At 40.2% G+C, this 24,508-nt stretch overlaps 1 protein-coding gene across 5 annotated transcripts; it reads right to left on the minus strand.

The window, feature by feature from the left end:
- Positions 1 to 590: 590 nt before the first annotated feature.
- Positions 591 to 24,507, minus strand: HGS (hepatocyte growth factor-regulated tyrosine kinase substrate). Of its 5 annotated transcripts, none has more exons than XM_074224911.1 (22): positions 24,368 to 24,506; positions 22,364 to 22,448; positions 17,283 to 17,358; positions 16,635 to 16,727; positions 14,220 to 14,343; positions 13,228 to 13,280; positions 12,490 to 12,558; positions 12,283 to 12,407; positions 7,898 to 7,976; positions 7,636 to 7,734; positions 7,429 to 7,524; positions 6,378 to 6,416; positions 6,149 to 6,292; positions 5,980 to 6,039; positions 5,057 to 5,270; positions 3,866 to 4,038; positions 2,832 to 2,972; positions 2,563 to 2,740; positions 2,335 to 2,468; positions 1,950 to 2,069; positions 1,152 to 1,238; positions 591 to 810 (listed from the first exon to the last, which is right to left on the minus strand). In XM_074224911.1, exons 1-22 carry the CDS (start codon positions 24,402 to 24,404, stop codon positions 694 to 696), a joined length of 2,343 nt encoding a protein of 780 aa, XP_074081012.1. In that variant the 5' UTR covers positions 24,405 to 24,506; the 3' UTR covers positions 591 to 693. The 5 variants fall into 5 exon arrangements, with proteins under 5 accessions (XP_074081012.1, XP_074081013.1, XP_074081016.1 ...); XM_074224912.1 differs by having other exon boundaries at positions 5,057 to 5,267; positions 24,368 to 24,505; XM_074224915.1 differs by lacking the exon at positions 24,368 to 24,506 and adding an exon at positions 24,004 to 24,358.
- Position 24,508: the final 1 nt, after the last annotated feature.

Genomic DNA, 24,508 nt, shown 5'->3' on the forward strand with positions numbered 1-24,508 from the left:
CGCGGCCCCGCCCCCCCGCGGCCCCGCCCCCACAGGAAGGCGCTCACGGGGTTCGGAATGCATTTTATTGTTTCCAGGCAGCGGCCAGACACCAAGGATGGGAGGGGGGCTCCGCGGCGGGCCCCACCTCCGGCGCCCGCCCCTGCCCTGGAGCTCCAGTGCACCCCTTGGGCTCTCCTCAATCTCACAGAACAAGAAGGGATTCAGGCTGCATTGGCAGGTGGAGAAGAAACCACATCCCAACCCAGTCTCCACCCGGGCTCAAGCACAGCTCCGGTCTTTTCTCCTGGGGATAATGGGGCCAGAACCCACCCACAAGGTGCAGCTGCTCCTCCCAATCCCACCCCTCTCCTTTCACAGGGGCCAGGCCTGGGAAAAGGACTCAATGTCCAGAAACATGGCACCAATGAGATGAATGACGGTGATGGGGGCCTAGGAAATTAAGAAACTTCAGGAAGACAAAGAGGGGGGTGGATTTGGTGAAAGGGAGATGTCCAGAGCCGACTGAACATGACAATTCCACCTTCATTCTTGAGATTCCCCTCTCCCATCCTGTACAGAGAAAGGACTACACAGCAACAGGCAGAGAATGTGGTGACAGAATAATGGATAGTTAAGTACAGAAGCAGTTTCTGATGAACCATAGTGTCATACTGGTATGGTGACCCCAACCCTACTGCCCTTCCCCAAATATCAGTCAAAGGAGATGAGCTGTGCCTCTCCACTTCCTGGAGCTGGCTGTCCCTGTGATGGGGGCTGCTGAGGCACCGGTGGTGGCGGCTGCTGCAACGGGCCTCCCGGAGGTGCCAACTAGAGAGAGAGAAAAAAAGATATTTGTTACAACGGACAAAGCACTATTTGCTCAGTTCTCTTTTACCCACTAATCCACAGCTTTATAAATTTGGAAGGTCCAAGACATTCATTTGTCTGAGGAAGAATCTTTATTAAGAACTTACCTGTGCCCAGCCCAACTCCTACTGCTGGTAGACGATTTCAGAGCAGACTGGCTTTGTTATCAGTTGATAGCCTAAATACACCTCTTAAGTTTGCACTCCAAAATTCAATGAGGTATTGACATCATTCTTAGAACAGTGTTTTTCAAGGTTATAAAACCAGTCAAACAATGGTGGAGACCTGTGGAAAAGACTCACCTGCTGGTACATAGGCTGTTGTCCCGAGAGGTAGGGTTGCTGGGGTGGCATTGCTGGATCCTGGCCAGGGAGGGTAGTCATAAGATTCTGGAAATAAACAAAGGAAATGCTGGCCTTAAAAAACTAGCTTAAAGATGTGGGAGCACCTTACCCCAATATGCTACCAAGGCCTAGAGGACTAGAAGGACCTTAAATATGGGTCAATGAAAAATGAACTAAAGCTCAGTCACCTGAGACTAACCTAGCTTTGTTTGAAGAGGTTCTTTTAAATTAACTTTTTGACCAAACTGCTCAAAGACAATCCACAAAGTATTCTGACCTATCTCAGTGGAGGCATTAATAAGATGCTTGAAGTTTTGAAATAAGTGATCAGACAGAATCAAAAGTAGGAAGAAGAAAATATTAGATGATAGTAAGGGATCAGATGGAAAAAGATATTCTACTTGTGTGTGGCCCCTCCCTCAACACAGTTTCTATAAGAAACTATGGTCCTTAGGGATAGAACAACTGATCAGGAGAACCCGAGTTCAAATTTGGCCTCAGACACTTCATACCAAACTTAGCTGTGTGACCCTGAGCAAGTCACTTAACCCCACCACCTTGCAAAAACAAAAAAAAAGATGGCTTATGAAACCCAGAGGCATAAAAGGTCCCTCAGTCATTGATGTTATGCCCCTTCACAGTCCCTTAAAGAGTTTATGCCCATTCCAGTACTTGGATCTCTTGTGGACACTGTACAATATCCCTTCCTAAACTACAAACTACAACCTCTATACTTAGTGAACCTTTTCTTCTTACCTGCATGCTGTATGGCTGATATCCCATGGAGACAGACTGGTTCCCCATATAGCCCATTGTACTGGACTGTGGAGGCTGAGAAATGGGTGGGAGGCTCTGTGGGGCCTGAGAGGCGACATTCTTCAAAGGGAAGGTAAAATGAGGCAAGTTTCCCAGTCATCAATATGTATGTGGATATGTACATGTACACACACACACACACACACACACACACACACACACACACTCTCTCTCTCTCTCTCTCTCTCTCTCTCTCTCTCTCTCTCTCTTCCTCCCCACCCCCATGGCATTTCACAGGACTAATAACATGGTAGCCCTGACTATTCTACCAAGAAATAAGAGCTACACTTTTTGCTTATTTGGTAGTAACCTTCAACCTGCTTACCTGATAGCCTTGTGTGGGGGTTGGCTGGTAGGAAGAATAAGCTGGATTTGTGGTGGGCACAGGCTGCCCTTGCTGAGTTGCCTGCCCACCACCTGCCCCTGCTTGGTACATGTAGGCGCTCACCATGTTAGGATCTGTGGCAGGAAAAAAAATGAAAGATTTCCAAGTTTATCTTTCCTGGTTATGGATCAGCAGTCTGATTACCCTGTGATACCCATATTCTTTTACCTGTTCCAGCCACTGGCATGCTAGGGTAGGGTCCACTGCCTGCCTGTGCTGGCTGGTTCATGTATACTGTGTGCATAGGGGAGCCCTCCACTGAGCCTGCTGGGCTAAAGGTACCAGGGAAATTTGTAGGGCCAGCAGGCTGGTATATCACCCCACCTGCTGGGGGCATGGCCTGAAGCTGTAAAAAGTTAAAATAAGAGGTTGTCAGAGATAGGAGGTTTAGCAGAAAATGTCTGACTGGAAATCAGAATGAGAAGATAAATAGATACCTGGGCATAAGGCAAGGAGAAAGCTGGCATCTGTGCTCGCATCTGAATTGTCTGCTTCTGCTGTTCCAGGCGCATTTGCCGCTCCTTTTCTTGCTCCTGTAGGCGCTGAATGGCCAGCTGCCTTTGCATCTCCAGATATTCCTGGAGCAGAAGGGCAGGATTGACAAGGCACCCTATCAGTATCTTTCCAAAGAAATAGGAGTCACAGCACAAACAATGATGACCAACCTGCAGAGAACTACTAGTGGAAAGAACCCTTGGAACCAGAAGACCCAAATTTGAATTTTGACTCAAATATTTATAGGCTGTGAAACCTTAGACAAGTCATTTTAACATCTCTAAAACTTCACTTTCCTCACTGATAAAATAGGAAAAAATACAACAACCACTTTACATGGTTTTTTTTTTTTTGAGGAAAGTACCTTGTAAATTTATATAAACACAAGCTATGGCTTCTAAGTTTACATCCTTAGCAACACAAGAGGACATACCTAGTTACTGAATCATGAAATCCAGATGCTGAAAGCGATCCAAGGTTTTGACTTGAAACCTGACAACACCTATTTGCCTCCCTAAAGATGCCCCTCTCCAACATCCAAGTAATACAGAAGAACTGCTATGTGAGTTTTTCATCCAATTCCTGCTGGGCTATCTATCCTGAGGAAGCATAGCCCTCTCTGCTCCTAGTCCTGAGCTCTCAAGGGCAAAGCAGAACATGTCTATGGACTCTTCCATGAAGTAACTAACCACGTGAAAAGCTCTGTAGTAAGTTGTCTTTTTTTTTTTTTTTTAAGATTTTTCAAGGCAATGGGGTTAAGTGGCTTGCCCAAGGCCATGCGGCTAGGTAATTATTAAGTGTCTGAGGCCACATTTGAACTCAGGTCCTCCTGACTCCAGGGCCAGTGCTCTATCCACTATGCCACCTAGTTGTCCCAAGTTGTCTTTTCTTTAAGCTAAACACGCTCAATTTTTAGAAAGGACTGGTCCCCTCCATCTAAACATTCCTACTAGGGAAATATTCAGGCCTTGCTCACCTGCTTCTTCTGTCTCATGATTTCCAGTTTCTGGGCCAGCTGGATCTGGCGCTGACGCTCTGCCTCTTCAGCTGCTCGGCGCAGTTTCTCCCTGTGCTCCTCTCGGAGGGCATTGAGCGCTCCTCGGGCATCTCGGATCTGGGCCAGCTTATCTTGGAGTCCTTCATAATACACTGGGGTGGGGGGGACGACAAAAAGCATGAACTCCCCTCTATGTGAATGCCCCCCCCCAAACTGTGGCTCTATCCTTTGGGGTGCTGTAGGGTCATCTCTGTTCTGCATATCTAGAACAGTTCCCATCTCAAGCAATGCTAAGCAAAACCCTCCCAGAATAGGCATGGGTCTGGACTACCTTTCGCTATTCAGTTACTGAGATCATGGTTAGAAGAAAGCAGCCAACACCTGGTTTGGTACTGCTTCTTTCCCTCCTCTCCATAAAGTACAGGTTGACTTTGCAGATCATTAGCCAATATGCTCTGTGGTGTTAAGCATTTTTGTGAGGTCTCTGAAGAGGCAGCATCCAACAAAGGGTATTCCAAAAGTCTCAAGGCAATTTTAAGCTATTAGAGCTGTCTCTTTAACAGGCTCTAATGACCCTCACGGTGCACACGCGGAGAGAGGACTCCCAAGAAGCAATAAGCTCCAGGTCACAATGATTGTACCTAGTAGAATATATATGGCCTAGAGTGTGCATGTAATAAATATATGATTAACTGAACACTGGGCCCGAATAATAATTAGTTTCTTAACTCAAAATGATATATAACTAGACATTTTTCACCTATGACAAAACTGGTTGCCATCTTGAGGAAGGGAGGGTATGGCAACAATAAGTCATCTCACTGAGATACAGGATGCTGCCCAGCCCTTGCTCCCAGAGCAATTGGGAAGAGAAAAGAAGATCTAGAGAGATAAATTATAAACATGACCCTGGGGGTAATGGAGGCTAAGCTGCCCTAAGTTACTATTCCAGAAGCAAAATTCCATTTGACCTGCAAAAGTTATAGCTGACATAGCATTTGGAAATGAAGCTATCATTCTATTAGGTTTAACAAGGAAAATGGAAAAGACTACTGGACATAACTTCCAACAAGAAGAAATTCCAAAATATTAGATAGTGTGGGTACTGGGGCTTCAGGTCATAGTGGGTATGGTTGGAATGGAGCTCAAGAGAGATCAGAATTCACATACGCCTTCGCTCATCCAGCTGATTGAGCAACTCCAGCAGCTGAGGATGCATGTTATTAATAGACTGGAAGAGGGAGAGCACAGCTGAGTCATTGGTGATGCTTCGTCCCCTCATGTGGTTGCTCTTCATACGGTTGACAAAGGTGGTGACAGCATTCTGAAGGGCTTTCAGGAATTGCTCATGGTTCTCTTCAGATTCCCCATTCTGGTACTGCTGCTGGGGACAAAGCATAGGAGATTGCCAAGTACCTCTCACACCCACCTAATCTAAGACTCAGTAATTTCAGACTTCCCAAGGCAGAGAACTATTCTATCTAATAGAGCCTCAGAGCCTTGGAACAGAGGGAAGCTAATTTCTCTTAAGGTTTTGTGAAAAATTCTTCTCCTCCACAGTAGAATGTACAGAACCTCTTTTTCTCGACTAGGTATCTGCTCTGTTGTTTAACAAACCCAGAATGCCAGGCAGTGACTGTCATGGGACAAATACCGAGGAACTAATTAACATTCATTCCACTTTGCCTTGGGGCAGCTCCAGACACAATCCAGATACTGGGGTTCATCCTAGAGCAGGCCAAGCTAATCCTAGGGCCTCTAATCCACAAGCTCAGTGGATCCTTCCAGATCCACTCTAACCACTAGCTTAGTTTTACACCAGACCCACCTCCCTCAGGTCTTTGGGGGTTCAAGGGTTTCTGACATCCAGGTGGCAAAGTGGGGTCACTAAAATGAGCCAGATCACACTTCACCGGCAGGAATCAGCTTAGTCCTAACCAGAGGGAGGCCTTTGTGGCACTTCCCTCCTGCTTTTTAGCTTCCAGACTATTTTCCAGGGTGCCTGAGACCTGGCTGGCTGTCCCCTTGATAAGACTGCTTACTGAGATGGACAACATTACTAAATCTATGGCTTGGGCCAAGCAACAGCTTACCTCACTAAAGGGGCCACCGGAGGGAGTTATGGGCTGAGATTCTGTTTCCGGGAGGGGAGTCTGGAAGAGACCAGAGGTTCAGTGGGGGCCTGTCACACCTTAAATCTTTTTCCCAAACCCTCCCCTCCAGGGCAGGCACATGGTCAAACTGCTGGGGCCATCTTGCTACCTCTAGCATGTTTACTGGGGTGGCATGTCCCTCTGTAGGCTGGGGAGCAGAATCTGTCAAAGGAGCAGGAGCTGACGGTGTGGGGCTCTTCTGAACTTCTTCCTGCTTCTTCTCCCAGTAGTTTCGGTTGAGGTAACGAGCAAGCTGTGAGAAAGAAGAGGGGAAAAATTATGTCTATGGGTCAAGAAAAAATGAAAAAAAGTATAGAACAAATAGTCATATCCCCTACCTCAGGGTCAATATCCTCGGCCAAGGGGGCAGATGAGTTCTGAGGATAAAAAGAAGATATTCTGAAACAGACACATTTTTTATTTAAAACTATTTTTAAAAATTTACTTAAGGCAATAGGGTTAAGTGACTTGCCCAAGGTCACACAGGCAATTATTAAGTGCCTGAGGCTGGATTTGAACTCAGGTCTTCCTCACTCCAGAGACAGTGCTCTCTCCACTGCACCACCCACAGCTGCCCCAACAGTCACTTTCTATAAAGAAAATGTGCACCCCATCATAATTAAACACCCACATTGGAAGAAGACAGAAAACAGATGGAAGCCTATTCAATAGGAGGCTCAGAGGGCAAGCTCAGGACTTAGTACTGTTTCAATCTCTCCGTGTGTGTGTGTGTGTGTGTGTGTGTGTGTGTGTGTGTGTGTGTGAGATAAAATATCTTCCTGAAAACTTTTTGGATTCCCTTTCTCACTAACCCAAATAGAAGCAAGGTTCTCTTCCTTTTCATTCACACCCCATCTTATGGTACTTATCTGACTTGTAATATTTGCGTGCATGTCTTATGTCTTCTACTAAAAACTTAAGGGTAGGAATTATGGCTTATTCTTATATGTGGCTCCCCATGATCCTAACACATTTTCCTTCATGTGGTACTGGCCTAAATCTCTAAAGTACCTTCCAAATTTAAAATCCTGATTCCTTCAATTGATAAAAAAGAGAAATCAAGTTCAGTAAGAATGAGAACCCAGCCACACTGGTAGTTCTCTACTTATTTTGTCAGGTACTAAAATGTCTTTCCTTTTGGAAACAGCTCTTTAAGGAAGAAGGCAACTTCAGCCCTGGAGTCAGAAGTACCTGAGTTCAAATCCAACCTCAGACACTTAGTAATGACCTAGCTATGTGGCCTTGGGCAAGCCACTTAACCCCATTGCCTTGCAAAAAACCTTAAAATAAAAGTGTAAATACAGTTAAGATATACTACCCTTCTGACTATGAAGAAAAGATTTCAAAAGTGGTTTTGGTTGGGGTGAAATTATACAAAAGGGACCTTACCACAGGAGAAGAATATAAGGTGCTAGCAGGAGGGGCAGATGAGGTCACAGGTGTGGGTTCTGCCTTTGGATACATGGTATATGTTGTCTTTTGCCTCTGAAATAAGAGTGGAAAGCATGGCTTTTCAGGAAAGAATAATTAGAAACCAAAACACAAGTGGACAATTCTTTCTTTCAGTCTACCAACCTCTGATCAAGTGAAACTCACCATCCTCTCCTTTTCCTCAGCCTCTGACTGGGACAGTGCGATGGCCAGCTGCAGCTCTTCTTCCTCTTGCAGAGCTGTCTCATCCCTCTTGGGAGGCAACTAAGCACAGGGAGAGCTGGGTAAGAAGCTAATGTCCAGGGAAGATGAGACATACAAGACCCCTGGGGAAATGGAGGGAGGGACAGGAGGGAAGGGAGGAGGGAACTCTCTTATTTCCCAAGTTCAGGTTGTGGGGAGATGTTACCATGGGGAACCTTTATACCTGAGACTGCTGAGACAGGGGACTAGTCAGGTACTCTGGAGGCAGCTCTGTTGTAGAGCTAGTTTTACCTTCTGCCTTCCTAAGGGGAAGATAGCATAAAAGGTTACTGAGTGATTAAAAAAAAATCACATGTCACTCTTCAAAACAGCAATTCCCTAACTTCTAAGATGTAGTCACCCCTAAAAGAATACCCAAAAATGTATTTCCTAGGGTTTTTCCAATTAGATAAGATTAGAAAGGAATGAAACAGACTCCCAAAGACATAATTGGTCTTTTTTTTTATAGCCACAGAGGAATAATTAGAATTGCACTTCTTTATATTGCATAACATACAACTGTTCAGCATTTTACCTTTATTTACATACTTTTATAAATATTATCTTATTTCTTGACAATAACCCTATAAGCACAAAGGACAAGTATTCTCAACACTAAAACTCAAAAAAAGGATTAACTGGGTGACAGCTTTCAAAGTACCTTTATTTCAATTATTTTAATAATTTGGGGTATCAATAAGTTTTTAACTACAAAGCAGTAATCACTAAAACAATTTAGTACTGGTTTAAAAAAAAGAACAAAGTCAATTTAAGTGCTAAGATATACAATAGAAGGAAGCAAATACACAGTAGATTCATTAATGTACTCAGTAATCCAAGTTATTAGGGGAAAGTCTCACTATTTGACAAAAACTGTTATTATAACTGGATGATAGCCTGGCAGAAATTAACTTAATCTCCAAATATATATATATATATATATGTATGACTTAAATATAAAAGGTCATATCTTAAATTTAAGAAAGGAAATGACCTTTCATACTCATTGGTAGGAGAAAAGTTCAGGACTAAACGAATAATAAAGAGTATTTGATAAATTAAATGAAAAATGTTAATGATAAAGTGTTTTGCACACAAAAATATCTAATTAGAAATAAGAGGTAACTGGGAAAAATCTTTTAAAAAATGTTTTTTGATAAAGATCTCATTTCTACAATACATAAGGACTTGATTCAGCTCTATGAGATTAAGAACCATTCCTTAACAATCATACGAAAAAATTATCTAGATCACTAAGAATCAGAGAAATGCAAATTTAAGCAACTTTGAGTTTTCAAGGAAAAATGTTGGAAGGGGTATGAGAACACAGGTATATGACAGTATTCTAGTAGAAATGTGAATTAAATGATCCAGCCATTCTGGAAAGCAATTCTGAACTATTTCCATAAAGTTACCACAATGTACAGGACTGCTCTACTACTCAGCTATAACACTAGGCCTTCTTGCAACGAAAGAAGGAAAGAACCTTAATGGGGAAAAGTATCTATAATAAATAGCTCATCTTGTGGTCACCAAAAATTAGAAACTAATGGGTTGTCCTATTGGGAGGAATGAGCAGTATATGAACGAATATCTAGAACAATACCACTATCTTGTATTGTATACCTTACACTTGAATAGTATCTTCCTCCTATTCCTAAATAAACAGTGGAAATAGATTATTATTGTGCCATAAGACATGATGAAATGAACAAGAAGGACCTAGGAAGCTTTTTATGAAGTGGTACAAAGTAAACTCTATTAGAAGAATAATTTATACAATTAGGAATATCCAACATAGCTAAGATTGTAATGGAAAATGTTAAATGAAGAAAAACCTCTGCAACAAATAAATGAATTAAATGTAAAAGATTAAGAGCCATTCAAAGACTTGGAAACTGTGGAGATGCCCATCAACTAGGCAATATTGGGTTGTGGTATTATATACTTGTGCTGTAAGAAATGATGAGGGGGATGGTTTCAGAAAAACCTGGGAAGGCTTATATGAAATGATGCAAAATGCAGTGAACAGAACCAGGAGAACATTGTACTCAGTGACAGCAATATTTTAAGGATGAATAACTGTGAAAGACAGCTATTCCTGTTGAAAACTATGAGCTAAGACAATTCTGAAGGATCCATGATGAAAAATGTTATCCACTTCAAGAAATAGAATTGATGAACACAGTACAGATTAAAGCACACTTTTTTTTAGGTTTTTTGCAAGGCAAATGGGGTTAAGTGGCTTGCCCAAGGCTAAAGCACGCTTTTTGAAAAACTGTATTTTACTTGGATTGTATTACAACATGGCTAATATGGAAATAGTTTTGTATGACTCTACATGCATGAGTGATATCCTATTATTTGCCTTTTCAAGGAGTGAGGGAGGGGCAAGAAGGAGGGAGAATATTTGGAACTCACATTGTTAAACAAAGAATGTTAAAATTCTGCTATCTCTTATACTTTATTTTTCTTCCTTAAGGATATGATTTCTCTCTCATCACATTCAACTTAGATCAATGTATACCATGGAAACAATGTAAAAGACTAACAGATGGGGGTGGGGGGGAGGAAGGAAGATTAGGGGGAAAATTGCAAAACTCAAAATAAATAAAAATCTTTTAAAAAATGTTAAAATTGTTTATAATTAGAAAATATTTAACAAAATATTTTTTAAAAAAAGAAAAAAGAATTTAATTTAAAAAAACTTTTATGGTCTACACAGACAGTTCTAAAGGTAAGAAGGCAAGTTATCCTCAGCCATATGAAAACAATGCTAATTAGAGAACTGAGAATTAAGCAATTGAAGTTCCAATTCAGAATTAGTTAATCCATAAACACCTGTTAAGCACTTACTATGTGGCAGGCACTGATCCTCAATGCTGTACTACACCCATTAGATTAACAAAGTTAAAAGAAAACAAAGAATGGAGGAGGAAAACAGGTACACTGATGCACAATTGTTAGATTTATAAACTGGTCCAGCCTTCTGGAAGGCAATTTGCAATTACGCATAAAAATCACTAAAGACTGCATGCACTTTGACCCAAATATACTACTGCTAGGCCCATACACAAAGAGAGCAAAGAAAAAGGAAAAGGTCATATGTGTATAAAAATATTCATAGTAGCTTTGTGGTGGCAAAAAATTGGAAACTTGCTCATCAATTAGGGAATAATTGAACAACTGTTATAAAATATAATGGAATACTATTGTGCTGAAAAAAATTAGGGAATAACTAGTACCAAAAAGACATGGAAAAAACTTATATGAAGTAATACAGATTTAAGTGAGCAGAACAAGGAATATTTGATGTTAACATGATAAAAATCAAAATTATTTAATTTTCAAAGACTTAAAAATGCTCAACACCTAAAGGACCAATCATGATTCCAATTAACTGATAAAGAATTTCTCTCATTTCATGTCAGAATGATGGGCTAATATATAGAATAAAAAAATGGAACTTTAGATGCAACCATTGTGAATATTTGTTTTGCCAAACTAGACAAATGTATATGGGGGGGGTTATTTTTTCTTTTTTTCAAAAATTTTGCTGGGGGGGGCGGGCAGCTAGGTTGCATGGTGGATAGAGCACAAGCCCTGGAGTCAGGAGGACCTGAGTTCAAATGTGACCTCAGACACTTAATAATTGCCTAGCTGTGTGACCTTGAGCAAGTCACTCAACTCCACTGCCAAAATAATGCAGCCATTTAATTTTAAATGAAATTAAAAATTTTTTTTTTTTTAAATTTTGCTCAGTTGGAGGTAGACAAGTGTTAGTTAGCATTGGGAGGGACAGATTAATAATTTTTTAAAATACCTGTTACCTAGTGAATTAAAAAACAATTTGGGGATAAGTGATCTAGACCACAGAGATCAAATCTCTCTCATTTTGTACATGGATAGCTAGTATGGGCATTGTTCATGAGCAAACAGGGATCATACTAATAGCATTCAAAATCATTAGAGTTAACATTTAATACCCTGCCCCAGTCACAAAGATCTATCAGCATCACCATAGTTAGTGGCAGAATTAGAACAAAATTTCAAGTCTCCAAACTTCTAATCCACACTATCATACCACACTACCTTGATCTAAGTCTTCTCATTTTGCACCCCAGGGCTCTTTCTAAGATTCTAATATTGTGAAGGAGGACAAAATCCCGCAGCGAATGCTACAAAAACACAATCTTGGATACAGTGTTGGACAAGCAAATCTAAGCTACATGCAGCCAGACACATCTAGAGGGATAAAATCAAGCCAAGAGCTGATAAATAGTGACTTTAGGACTGCTCAAAGGAGAGTGTTAAGCTTTCTGCATCACAAACCTCATGTTGCAACTACAGCAAATACAGTTAATTCCTTGCTGAGATATGGGGAATCTTAAGAATCAAAATTAAAACACCTTTCTCAGGCAAATAAGAATCTGTTTTCAGTTTCCCCAACTTAAAATAAGGACATGTAGGAAAACTAAGTTCTATAGAAAACCCTGACTCTCAAAGATGTAGCTATTAACAATTTACTGAAGGAAGGAATCCATGGAAAAAATGACAAGAGGGACTCACTTGTTCAGCAGTTCATAGCAGGGCTCACACACACGGACTTCCTTCTCAATGCCAAATTTAGGAATGGTGGAGCACTTAGAGGAACATTTCCCACAAAAGATTTGTCCACATGCCCTGCAGTGATGCTGCAAAAAAGAAGTGAGAAAGACATCAAATGTATTTTACTCCACACAAATTGGCCATCTCCCTCAGCTAAGAAATACATACTTTACGTGTCATCACTCCAAATTGCACTCTGCATCTGTGACATTCTTCAGCATCAACCCAATCAGGAGCCTGGGAAAGAAGACAAGAGCCAGATATTCCATGGGTAACAAAGCTAGATGGTCCTATCTGACTTCCTGCTCTGCCCAAATTCAGCTCCTAGTGCTGAAGTAACAACACTGAGTGAAAACTCTCAATTTCCAATAAAGCTAGGAAAACATGCATGGAAAATTTCAAGCATAGGAAGAGGTGGTAGTTAAATGAGCAAAGGGACTGTTTACTACTGTCTACTCAAACCTGTTGCCTAGGAGAAAAGCAGAGTCACTGAGGCCCAAAGGATTTTATTTCGGGGGGGGGGGGGGGGAAGAGTTCCAAATCCGAGACATCTTCTTTTTTGCAAGGACTGGAAATTCAAATTATCTTAGGGCTCTGAGTAAATTTTAATTTAAGCTCCAGGCCAGATTACCTCTAGGCACAATTTCATAAGAGCCATGAATTTTGTGTGATATCCTGTCATAATTCTTTACCATATTACTGTAAAGAGATAGAAACAGCAAGCATGTTCTATCTATGAGTTGGCCAGAATAATTTCTGCATGATTAGAAATTAAATTCTTCAAAAGAAAGATCACATATAATAATATTAAAAGACACATGACATCCCATCTTCCCATCCCAACTCCCAATTTCAAAAGTAAACACTTCTCTCAATTCAGGTCAAGCTCTAGATCTTAGAACACACCCTTTCTGCAGCAAACATGGCATCACTTTCCTTGAATTCTGGGAAAACATGACCTGTAGAAATGAAAATATGTCTTGTATACACAAAAAAATACAACAACAGTTATGAAGCAAAGGCTGTAATTAAAAGTCCCAGGTTTGCCACCTGACCTACTATGTTATATGTGATCTATAGCAAGTCATTTTCCTCTGGCACGATCATATTGAGAGTACTGGGGGGGGGAGTCCCTTCTTCAGTCCTTGTCCTTAGTAAGCAAAGATAAGCTTCCCTAATTAGTTCACCTACTATCATATTCCAGGTTATGCATGACATAAATGCTTGAAAGGTTTTCTATGGCCATTAATTAGGTTTCTGATGTTGCCTATTCTATAATGAGTGACACTGTAAATAGAGCACTGGGCCTAGAGTCAGGAAAACTGGAGTTGAAATTCAGCTTCATATATTTACTAGCTATGAGACCCTGAGCAAATCACTTAACTTCTATTTGCCTCAGTTTTCTTAAAATGGGGAAATAAGGGGGGGATCAGTGAGATAATATTTGTAGAAGTGCTAAGCATAGTGCCTAGAACATAGTTAATACTTTATAAAATACTTATTCTCTTCTTTCTCCATAGAAGAAACTGTTCTTCCTTTCTTCTAGGGTCTCCTAATTCTCCAAATTATCCTACAAATCACTTCCAGACTATTTTTCCTAATAAATTTCATAGCAAAACTGACAGTGACTCAGAGTTATAACAGATCCTCAATTACAATATCACATTTGAACTCCACCTAATTTCAAGGCGTTTCATAAACTCCTTCCCTACTTGATTTTTCACTACTCTCTAACAATGATCCTCCTTTACTTTCACTGTGCATCCCTCCCCACAAAAATCTAATGTTAATTCCCAAATTTCCTCCTCCTTAATCTAGAATGTACTCCCATTTCTCTGAATCCTCCTAAATTTAAAAACTTCAATCTAAATCTATACAAATCTCTTGCTATAATTTACCTTCCACTTTCATGATCTGGTAGGTATCCTGCACTACTTTATACTTGGGCTCATTTCGGAATGCATGAGCCCAAGCCTGGATCAGGTAGAGGATTTTGTTGCGGACATTTACTTCCACTTGCCTCTGCAGAGAAAAGAGGAGTCAGAGATCAGTAAAGCCAACTGAAGATGAAACAAGCCAGAAGAAGCAACATTAGGGTAGAAAAGCAGGATGAGAAATTCAATACTCCAAAGGAACTGGACTTTTCAAATGAGAAAAGGGGAAGGGAGATTTTCTACATGTCAAAGAAATGTGGGATAGACAGTTACCATAGGAAATAAACAACTGTTTTGGGCAAGTCATTTCCCTGAGGGCTAGTCTTACAGAAACTCTAAAAAGGAGGCACGTAACCAAATCCTACTTAAACAGTAGGACAATTCCCAAATTACTTCAATTCTTCAGATCTCAGTACTCACCCTGCCTAACCACTAAGATTTCCCTAAATTCATCAGCATCACCACAGTCTTTCACCACTTTAGACTTCTAACACATAGGTCTTCAAAACAACCAAGTTTTGCATCTGTGAAATTCTGAACCTCCAAGGTTGAGCAGCCAATACAAGGAGAGAGAATCAATAGCCTTCCACAGCCTGGGGTACATAGGAAGCTTCAGGCAGCTTAGCTTAGCAGTGCTTTCCTCTAGTCACAGCCAGTCTTAGATAGAGGTTTTGCCATCAGCTGATCTGGCATCATCACTGCATACTATATGACCAGCTGTTCTGGAAACTCCCTCAGGAAATAGAACAAGTGCCAAGTGCTGAGAATTCCAATTTCAACCAGGTCACAGCACAACCAAATCTTCAGTCTATATATCTATCAGAAATGCCTCCTGGGCTTCAGTCTCAGATTCTTATCTCAGTCAGAGAACCCTCCATAAACAAACTTACTAGATGACATACAAGCTTCAGTGACAACTCATGATGCAAATGAAATATACAGACAATTAGCTGGAAGAGTCAATAACTCCTTCAGAACCTGAATTAACAGAAGAACATGGGGGTGATGATCAACCTTAATGGACTTGCTCATTCCATCACTGCAATGATCATGCACAATTGTGGGTTATCTGCTGTGCACAATACCATCTGTAACCAGAGAAAGAATTGTGGAGTTTGACCAAAGACTATTATTACCTTTAATTTTTAAATAAACAAACCTGTTTTTTTTTAATTATGTAATTTTGCTATCTCTTATATTTTTTTTTCCCCCTTAAGGATAGGACTTCTCTGGCATCACATTCAACGTAGATTCATGTATACCATGGAAACAATGTAAAGACTAACAGACTACCTTCGGTGGGGGGGTGGGGGAGGGAAGCAAGCTTAGGGGGAAAAAAATTGTAAAATTCAAACTAGAACCTGAATTAACCCAAATCAGAACCTGAAAACAGCAAAAATGCCCAAAGCATTATCATATAATCTATAATCTATAATCACAAGTGTAGGTAGCAAAGGTTCAGATCTGGGTAATAGGTCCTAACTGGTCTCCCTGCTTCAAATCTCTCCCCTTTTTTATCCATCCTCTAAATAGCTACTAACTTGAGAGTCTTATAACATATATAACTATGTAATTCTAAAGAACAAATCTTCAGTGTATTTCTATCACCTCTAGGACAGGGGCTCTTAACCTTTTTTGTGCCATGGACCCTTTTACCAAAATGTTATCCCATGGATAAAATATATAGAGTTACAAAAGAAACCAATTATACTGAAATACATTTATCAAATTATTATTTAAAAGTTTGTTAAGGATCAAGTTAAGAACTTTTCTAATTTTCCTTATTTTATATGACTCTGTACTAATCAAACTGCCCTGTCAGCTGTTCCCTATACATGCCATCTCCCAGCTCTGTGGTTCTGTATCTCCCTCCTGGAATTACTTTGAATGGATTTTTCTGTATACATGTAGTTTTTTTCCCCCAGAGATCATGAGCTCCTTGAAACTGCTCTATTTTTGTCTTTGTGACCCAAGTGTCTCTTAAACAATAGGCACTCACTCAGTACTGACTGAATTGAAGCGACAGTTCAGCAGCAACCAGTTTACATCAGCATGCTTGCAACACTCCTAGTACCCAGCTCTCCAATGGAGGTTTTAAATCAGTCACAAAAAGTGGAACATATTACAACCAGCAAACAGATTACCTAGAGCACAGTGTATGCACAGTAAGGAACTTCTCACATAATGCATAGTCTTCCCTATTTCCTCCAATCCCAACAGTAATTATTATCAGAAGTAGAGCACTTGACTGCAAAGAATAGCTATCAAATTAGCCTGCTAGAATCTTAACCATACAGAGCTTAAAGAAAGGAATACCACCCTTTCAGGTCTTGCCAACAGGACTCCTATTTTACAAATTTTTCTCAAATAAGCTCTTACCTTGAGAAGCTCTTTTAATTCTTCCATTGTCTGCTTGTTGGCTACCTCATCATGAACTGTCTGACCACAGTTCTTGACAACAGATTCCATAACCTATCACAGGAAAAAAAATGCCAAAGATGACAAGGAAGTACTTCATTAAGATAAAACCTACAAAATTCCTCCCCTGCAGGCCCAGTGGCTTAGAAGGCAAATTCCTTCCAGTCCTCTCTCCTTAGGTCTGTGAGAAGTCAAAATAGTAATTTTATTCTTTTGGATTAGGCAGTCATACAATGCCTGCAAGAGTTCCCACTGATTCTCTAAAGTATTAGCAAGAAAACCCACGTAAATCAACTCATGGGTACTTATTACTAGAAATAGGTCTGATATTTACAAGTCACATCTGCAGAAAACAAAGCAGGAAAAAAATTCCCCTTCCCTGCAGGTCACAAAGTAAACAACATGTTAAAAATCAGAACTCAGGAGTTCTTTCCTGCTCATCTCAGTACACAAGAGGAAATTCTATTCTCCATTGTGTACTCCCAGAGACAATGAAGCAGATAGATATAAAGCTTCACTCATCTCTGTGCCTTCCAAAAAGATAGAAAGAAACTTGTTCTATGGAAAGCCTAGGTCAGACTTCCCTGGGATATACTGGTTTCTAATTACCTCTAGGGCATAGAGGGCCACATGTGGATTCTTGTCATTGACTTTTTTCTTGATGGAACTTACTGCATATTTTGCTCTGAAAGGAAAAGGCATTAAGTGAGTAGGGACAGGAAAGAGAAAAAAAAACACATCTTTAGTAACTAAAGAAACTGCAACACATGCTTAGGAATATTTATCTACCTGGTTCTTACAGAGTGGCAAAGAATTCAGCAACTAACTAGTTTTCACCAGTGTTGATAAAAATCAGAAGAATTAATTCTAACTGTCCCAAGATCATATTGTACTAGCATAGCAAAGCAAAAAGATTATTTTAAAATAAATTATATTGAATGATTATGCATGTATAACTTTTATCAGAGTGCTTATCCTCTTGGGGAGGGGTGAAGGGAGAGAAAGAGGGATAAAAATTTGGAACTCAAAATCTTTAAAAAAATTAATGTTGAAAATTGTCCTTATATATAAATGGAAAAAATAAAATACTATTAAATAATAAAAACTATATTGATGTCTTTTTTAAAAAAGATGTTTCTCAATATAATTGAAACTCCTTGACAACTCCAGAATTGAACTTTCCCTTGAAACAAAGAAAAATAATTAACCAAAAATAGGCAAAGTTGAAGAGGATGAACTCTCCAACAAAGAGATACAGCAAATATTTAGAGCTAAGAGATAGTATTTTATTTGTATAACAGCCAGAAGACCAGTGTCAATAAACTGAAGACTACATGGTAGGATGTAAAGGGTAAGACTGGAAATATAGTAAGAGGTTAGATTATGAAGAGCTCAGTAAAACAATCAGAGTATTTAATCTTTGATACTCAAATTGATTAAGTAGGGGAGTGACATGGTAAGACTTGTGTTCTAAGGATAACACTTTGTTAGCTGAATGGAAGATGAACAGAGTGGAGACAGGGTTGAGGTAGGCACAGCAACAGTGTCTGAAAGGCATGCACATAGGTGGGTCTGTGTGTTACAGGATGACCTGCCCTTCAAGCCTAAGATCCTGAGAGGATGATGTGGTCCTCTACAGTTACTGGATAGGAAGAGTAGGAGGGAGTTACAAGGTTAGGGGAAAAGATATTAAGTTTTACTGAGCTTAACAAGTCTATTGGACATCTACTTCAAGATACTTGAAAAGCACTTGGACATATAAGATTGGAACTCAGCAGAGACTTGGAGAGAGACAGACAAATTTGAGAATTATCAGCATGAAGATGGTAATTAAATCCACAGGAGATGATGAGACCACTAAGTGAAGTAGTAAAGAGGAAAAAGAGAAGAGGACTCAAAACAGAACCCTGAGGGATACCTAAATTTAGAGGGTGTGGTCTTGAGGAGGATCCAGAAAAGACAAAGAAAGAGAGGTTAGATAAAAAAAAAACCAACCAAAAAAAAAGGAGAAGAGTATCAAAGGAAGAGAGTGATCAATTTGTCAAAGGCTACAAAAGGAGTCAAGGAGAAAGGATTGTAAAAAGGATATTGGTTTAATGTCCTAAGAAATAATTAGTAACTTTGGAGAGAATGGAATAAGGTCAGAAGCTGGAATATGGGACAGCTAGGTGGCACAGTGGCTTGAGTCAAGAGGACCTGAATTCAAATCTGGCTTCAGACACTTAATACTTAGCTGTGTGACCTTGGGCAAGTCACTTAACCCCATTGTCTTGTAAAAACAAAGCAACAAAAAGGCTGGAATGTAAAGAATTAAGAAAAGAGTGAGAGGAGAGAAAGTGGAGGTACTTATTGTACATAGTTTTTTTTTTGGAGGAATTTAATTACAAAGGGCAGAAGAGATATAGGATTAAAGTGGGATCAGAAGTCAAGTGAGAGTGATTTTAGGATGGGGGTAGACCAGGGCCTGCTTATAGGCAGAAGAAAATGAACCAGTAAAAAGAAACAGATTAAAATAAGCGGAAGGGGGATAACACAATAGGTAATCTTTTGGAAGAGTTGGAATGTAATGGGATCATTTGTATAGGGAGAGAAGGGTTTAGCCTTAATAAGTAAAGGCCACTCCCATCATGAAAGCTAAAAGTGAAGGATGAGATAATGGTAGAAGGTATTTGAGTGATGGATGAGAAAGAGGCAGAAAAAAAGGGAGTCTACAGTAAATGTTCTTCATTTTTCTGCAAAATATGAGAGTAAGGGAAGGAGGAGCCATAGGAGGTTTGAGGGATGAAGAGGTTTGAAAGAACCACTGTGAAGAAAATGAACTACAGTGTAGAATATTCTTCTGGTTCTGATCATTTCACTCTGCTCCCTATTCATCTTTCTCTCAGAAAAAGCCAACTACACCACTGCCTCCACTTCTGCTCTTGATTACATCTTGATCCTTTGCTACCTGGCTTCTGTTCTTTCTAAAGTTACCAATGACCTCTTAAGTGTACAATCTGATAGCCTTGACCTGTCTATTTCATCTGGTACTAGGAACCACCTGATCTTCTTCAATACTCTTTCTTCCCTGGGGTTTTATACTATTCTTTCCCGATAATTTCATTACCATTTTTTGGTAAGCTTTTGAGTTATACATGTTTCTCTCTCCCTCCTTTCCTCTCCCTTCCTCGTGAAAGCAGAGTAATATGATACAGGTTATATATGTATAATCATGTTTAATATATTTTCAGATCAGTCATGTTGTGAAAGAAGAATCAGATCTAAAGGGGGTGAAAAAATCCTATCCTTCAGTCTCTTTTGCTGATTCATCTATTTCATGCCTCCGAAGTGTTAATATACCACACTAGGCCTTATTTTCTTCTTTCTCTGCATTTACTTGGTGACTTCACCAGCTCCCAAAGGTTTAATTATTATCTCAATGAAGATGACCCTCAAATTTATGCATCTAGTCACATCCAGTCACTCTCTTGAGTGCAAGTACTTCACCAACAGAATTTTGAACATCTTGAATAATGTCCACAGACATCTCAAATTCATTATGTATAAACAAAACCCATTTCTCTTCTAAACTTTTTTTTATTTCTTTTGAGGGCAACAACCTTTCTTCCAGTCTCTCATGTCTGAAATCTCAATTTCCCACTATCTCTCACCCCACAAATAGAATAGCTATCAAATCTTGTTATTTCTCTCTACAAAACCTCTGGAAACTATATCCCCCCCCTTCTTTTTGGCTGGAAACTATATCTTGCTCATTACTCCCATAGTCACCACCTTAAAATTATGCGCTCAGAATACTGCAAAAGTCCCCTAATTAATCACACAGATACAAGTCTCTCCCCTACATACTCCAGAGCTGCCAAAGTGATGCACTATCCTGTCACTATCCTCCTCAACAAATTCCATTGGCTCCCTATCACCTTTAGGATAAAAAACTAACTTTTGACTTTTAAAGACCTTCACAACCAGCTTCATTCATCAGTCTAGACAAATTAGCCTTCCTGTTGTTCTCCACATGACTTTCCTTCTCACTTCCCTGTAATGGTGTCATGTCATCCAACATGCCTGAAATGTACTCTCTCCACAGATTCACTTGGGATAAATTCCCCTACTTCTTTTAAGACTCAGCTCAAGGGTCACCTTTAATTTCCAAATTCCCCTCCACTGCTATTCCCATTCTCTTCCTAAACTACCTTTGTTAATTCTATCTACATCTTGCCTTCCCCTCCAATCCCTTGAGAACAGGGACTGTTCCATTTTTGCCTTGTATACCGAGCACAAGCTGTGGAATAGAGTAGACACTTAGTAAATGTTTTTCATTTTTAGTGAATAGTTTGTTCCACTAGTGAATAGGCATTCACCTTGTATCTGGTTCTAAATTATTATTTAAAAGTGCTGCTAAAAGATTTTGGTAGTACATATTGGGCTTTTCAGTCTTTGACCTTCCTAGGATATGTGTTCTAGAATTTCTGCATAATATCCTTCAATAATTCCAAATTGTTTTCCAGAATGGTTGTATTTATTTAATTTTTTTCCCCAGTCCTCCAACATAAACCGCTTCCCTTTTCATCTGTCAATTTATCAGCTGTGACACAAGACTTTAGAAGTGGTTTTTTTTTGTTTTTTTTTTTTTTAGTTTTTGCAAGGCAATGGGGTTAAGTGGCTTGCCCAAGGCCACACAGCTAGGTAATTATTAAGTGTCTGAGGGTGGATTTGAACTCAGGTACTCCTGACTCCAGGCCCAGTGCTCTATCTACTGTGCCACTGAGACGCCCCAAGAAGTGTTTTAATTTGCATTTCTCTATGATTATTTGGAGCACACATTTGTGATTGTTGAAGAGTTTGCAATTTTTCTTTTGAAAATCATTTGAGCTTAAATTTCATCTCCTATCCAGTCAACTACCTAAGCCATCTCACTAAGTGCCTGCTACTGCTCCATTTGGACCAAGAGCCCCATACTGGGTCTAAGACTTTTTAGGTAGTTCAGAACAAGTGGCCTAATCCCAGAGGAAGTTAATCCATTCATTACAAATTAGATCACTTTCTCTATAGGTAGGCCGTATGTTTTGGTTTCATAGCTAATTCCCCAGACTATCTCACTACCTGTCCTGCTTCTAACTTTTTATTTTCTCAAAACAACAGCTATTATCTTCTGTTAGACTGTAAGTACAATGAGGGCAGGGACTTTGTCTCTATATTAAAAAAATATTTGTATACTCAAGCCTTACCATAGTTCTTGACACAATGTAAGTATTTAATAAAATCTGGTTTCACTTTTTCATAAACTAAGGAATGTCTCTTGAACATATATTTGTGTCAACTGAATAGTGTGGATGTCAGGATTATTAAGGAGATTTTTCCTCTTTCTCTCCTTTATTCTAGTAGCAATTACTTTTTTGAGAACATGTAAAAGTACTCTAATTTTATGTTATCAAAATTTTATGTCTTTATATCCAAAGCTCCTGATTCTTCAAATGAAGGGCAAACATCTCATAAGATACTCTATTAGGCAGAGTTTCAAAGACAAAGATTTGGATGCAGGGTCCTAGACAGGTCAATTCCAATTTAGAAGATTACAGAACCATGGACAGGCAACTTGTTCTAGTAGGTATCATGCTGAGAAGCATACCCTAAAAAAATGATGAAATTTAGAAAAGAAATAACTATAATGAAAATAAACATTGGTCACTTACTGAGTATCTCCCTGACGGATCATGTCACAGATCTGAAGGATAGACTCCCAATCTGTCTCTAGCAGGAGCTGACTGGTAGCTTTGTCTGGAAGGAAAAAAATTGAACCCATTAAATAAATTCACTCTAAATTACTGGGACTTAAGGGCAAAATGATTTATCTCAGCTAAAGCTAGTCACAAGATCAGAGAATTCATTTTGACTTATTTTAGTAATTTTTAACCACTTCAACAGAGGTCTGAATCCTACAATAATCCCCCTCAAAAGGGAGAAAATATTATTCTTGCTTCACAGAGAAAAAAATGTACAAAGAACAAGGAAATAATCTGCTCAAGGAACAAAATCTAGTTATTTTAACCCTTTGAGCTATCCACTTATTCAGATGTCCAATTTAATAAATTAGAATATAAGTAGATTTAAGACCGTTAAGACATATTTCGAATTCCTGGTTGTTTAACCTAAAGTAGTCTCTGTGAATGTCATAAACATTGATCTCATGAGTCATAATCTAATATTTCTAGTCTATTTAAAATATTAGTATAAGGAGAAACAGTTATGTGTTGGTGCTTTTCTGAGTATCATTTTCTCTGGAGATATATAAAGTGATGTAATAAACCTTTATCACTTTCAATATTAACAAGGTAGTTAACATGTAAAGTATATTTTGAAAGAAACTGTGTGACCCAGGGTAGTGCAAAATCACTTTAAATGTGATATAATGCTAAGAAAGGTGCATAACTTCCCTTAAAATGATATGTAAAACAATGAAAAAAAGGAAGTCCCATGGTTATTGGTAAGAAACAATTAACTGTACCCCCCAAAAAAGACCTCTTAATGGCTAAGATCATAGGAACAAAATCTTTCAACTAGGTTATTTTGAGCTCAACCATTACAGTGTAGTCACTTCATTTTTAACAGATGAGGAAACTGAGCCCCAGAAAGGCTAAGTAACCTGCCCAAGGATCAGATGCTATCAGTGGTAGGATCTGAACCCAAGTTCTCCAATTCTCCAAATATTTTTCTATCGTATCACAACAATGACATACATACACACACAACTACAAATATATATATGTATATATATACATACATATATACATATATATATATACACATATACCCACACACCTGAACCATTCTAGCCCCAGAAAACTTAAAATTATGTGTAAAGCAAGTGGGATGAGTTGAATTCCTCTTATTCAAAGGGAGAAAATCTCTCCCTTCTCCATTTAGGTGAGAAGTTGTAAGGTTTCCTGGGCGTTCACTCCTTCTCTATCATGCAAAGGTTAGGAAGGGCTCGGACTAAAAAGGTTATTTTGTTTTCTGAAGATGGCGGCTAGAGAGCCCAGACAAATCCCAGGAAGAAAACTGGTTCCACTGCTCGAGGGAAATCTAGAGAGTGAAAACCACATTTTCTGTGCAAGGCTATTCTTCGGAGGTGACTCAGTCACCAGCCCTGCCGCGGACGGGCTGCCAGCTCCCGTCCAGCCTGGCAGGGCTACTTCCTTGAGAGGCTGTTTTTGCGGAGGGCCGAGCCCAAGCTCCTCCAGAACCAGGAGACGGACCCTCTTAAAGCACCGATGCCCGCCCTTCCTTCTTTGGGGGCCCACATTTCCCTAAGTTTCTGGCTATTAATTCTCACAAGAATAATCGATGCTTTAAAGCTCCCCAAGTGAAACGGATCCTAAAGGGCATCTGATGGAACCCGTGCCAGATTCCGGAGGAAAATGAGGGAAGAAGCTGAAAGTGTCTACAAGAGGGGCGAGGGCAGGCGGGGGCCCGAGTCCTTCCTTGGCATCCCCGCTGCGGCGCGCCCTCCACACTCGGGGACCAGCCCGGCGGCAGGGAGGGGGAGGCCTGGGGGATTGGGGTGGGGGTGCGTGGGGAGGAGAGGCCCGCCCCGCCCCAGGGGTGACCCCGACCCTCGGGGTCTCCACCCCCACCCCCGGCCAGGGGTCCGGCCGCCTCCGCGACCCCGGGGCGGCGCTCGCCCGGGGGCACGTTACCTAGGAGACGCTCGAAGGTGCCGCTGCCTCTCCCCATGGCGACCTCAGACCCAGCCCCGCAGCCTCAGACGCTCTCCCAACTCGGAGCAGGCGCGTCCCCCGGCTTCCGCTTCCGCCTTCGGCTGTTTCCCCAGGAGCGCG

Source organism: Macrotis lagotis, chromosome 2, assembly GCF_037893015.1.
Source record: "Macrotis lagotis isolate mMagLag1 chromosome 2, bilby.v1.9.chrom.fasta, whole genome shotgun sequence".
NCBI classification, from domain to species: Eukaryota; Metazoa; Chordata; class Mammalia; order Peramelemorphia; family Peramelidae; genus Macrotis; species Macrotis lagotis.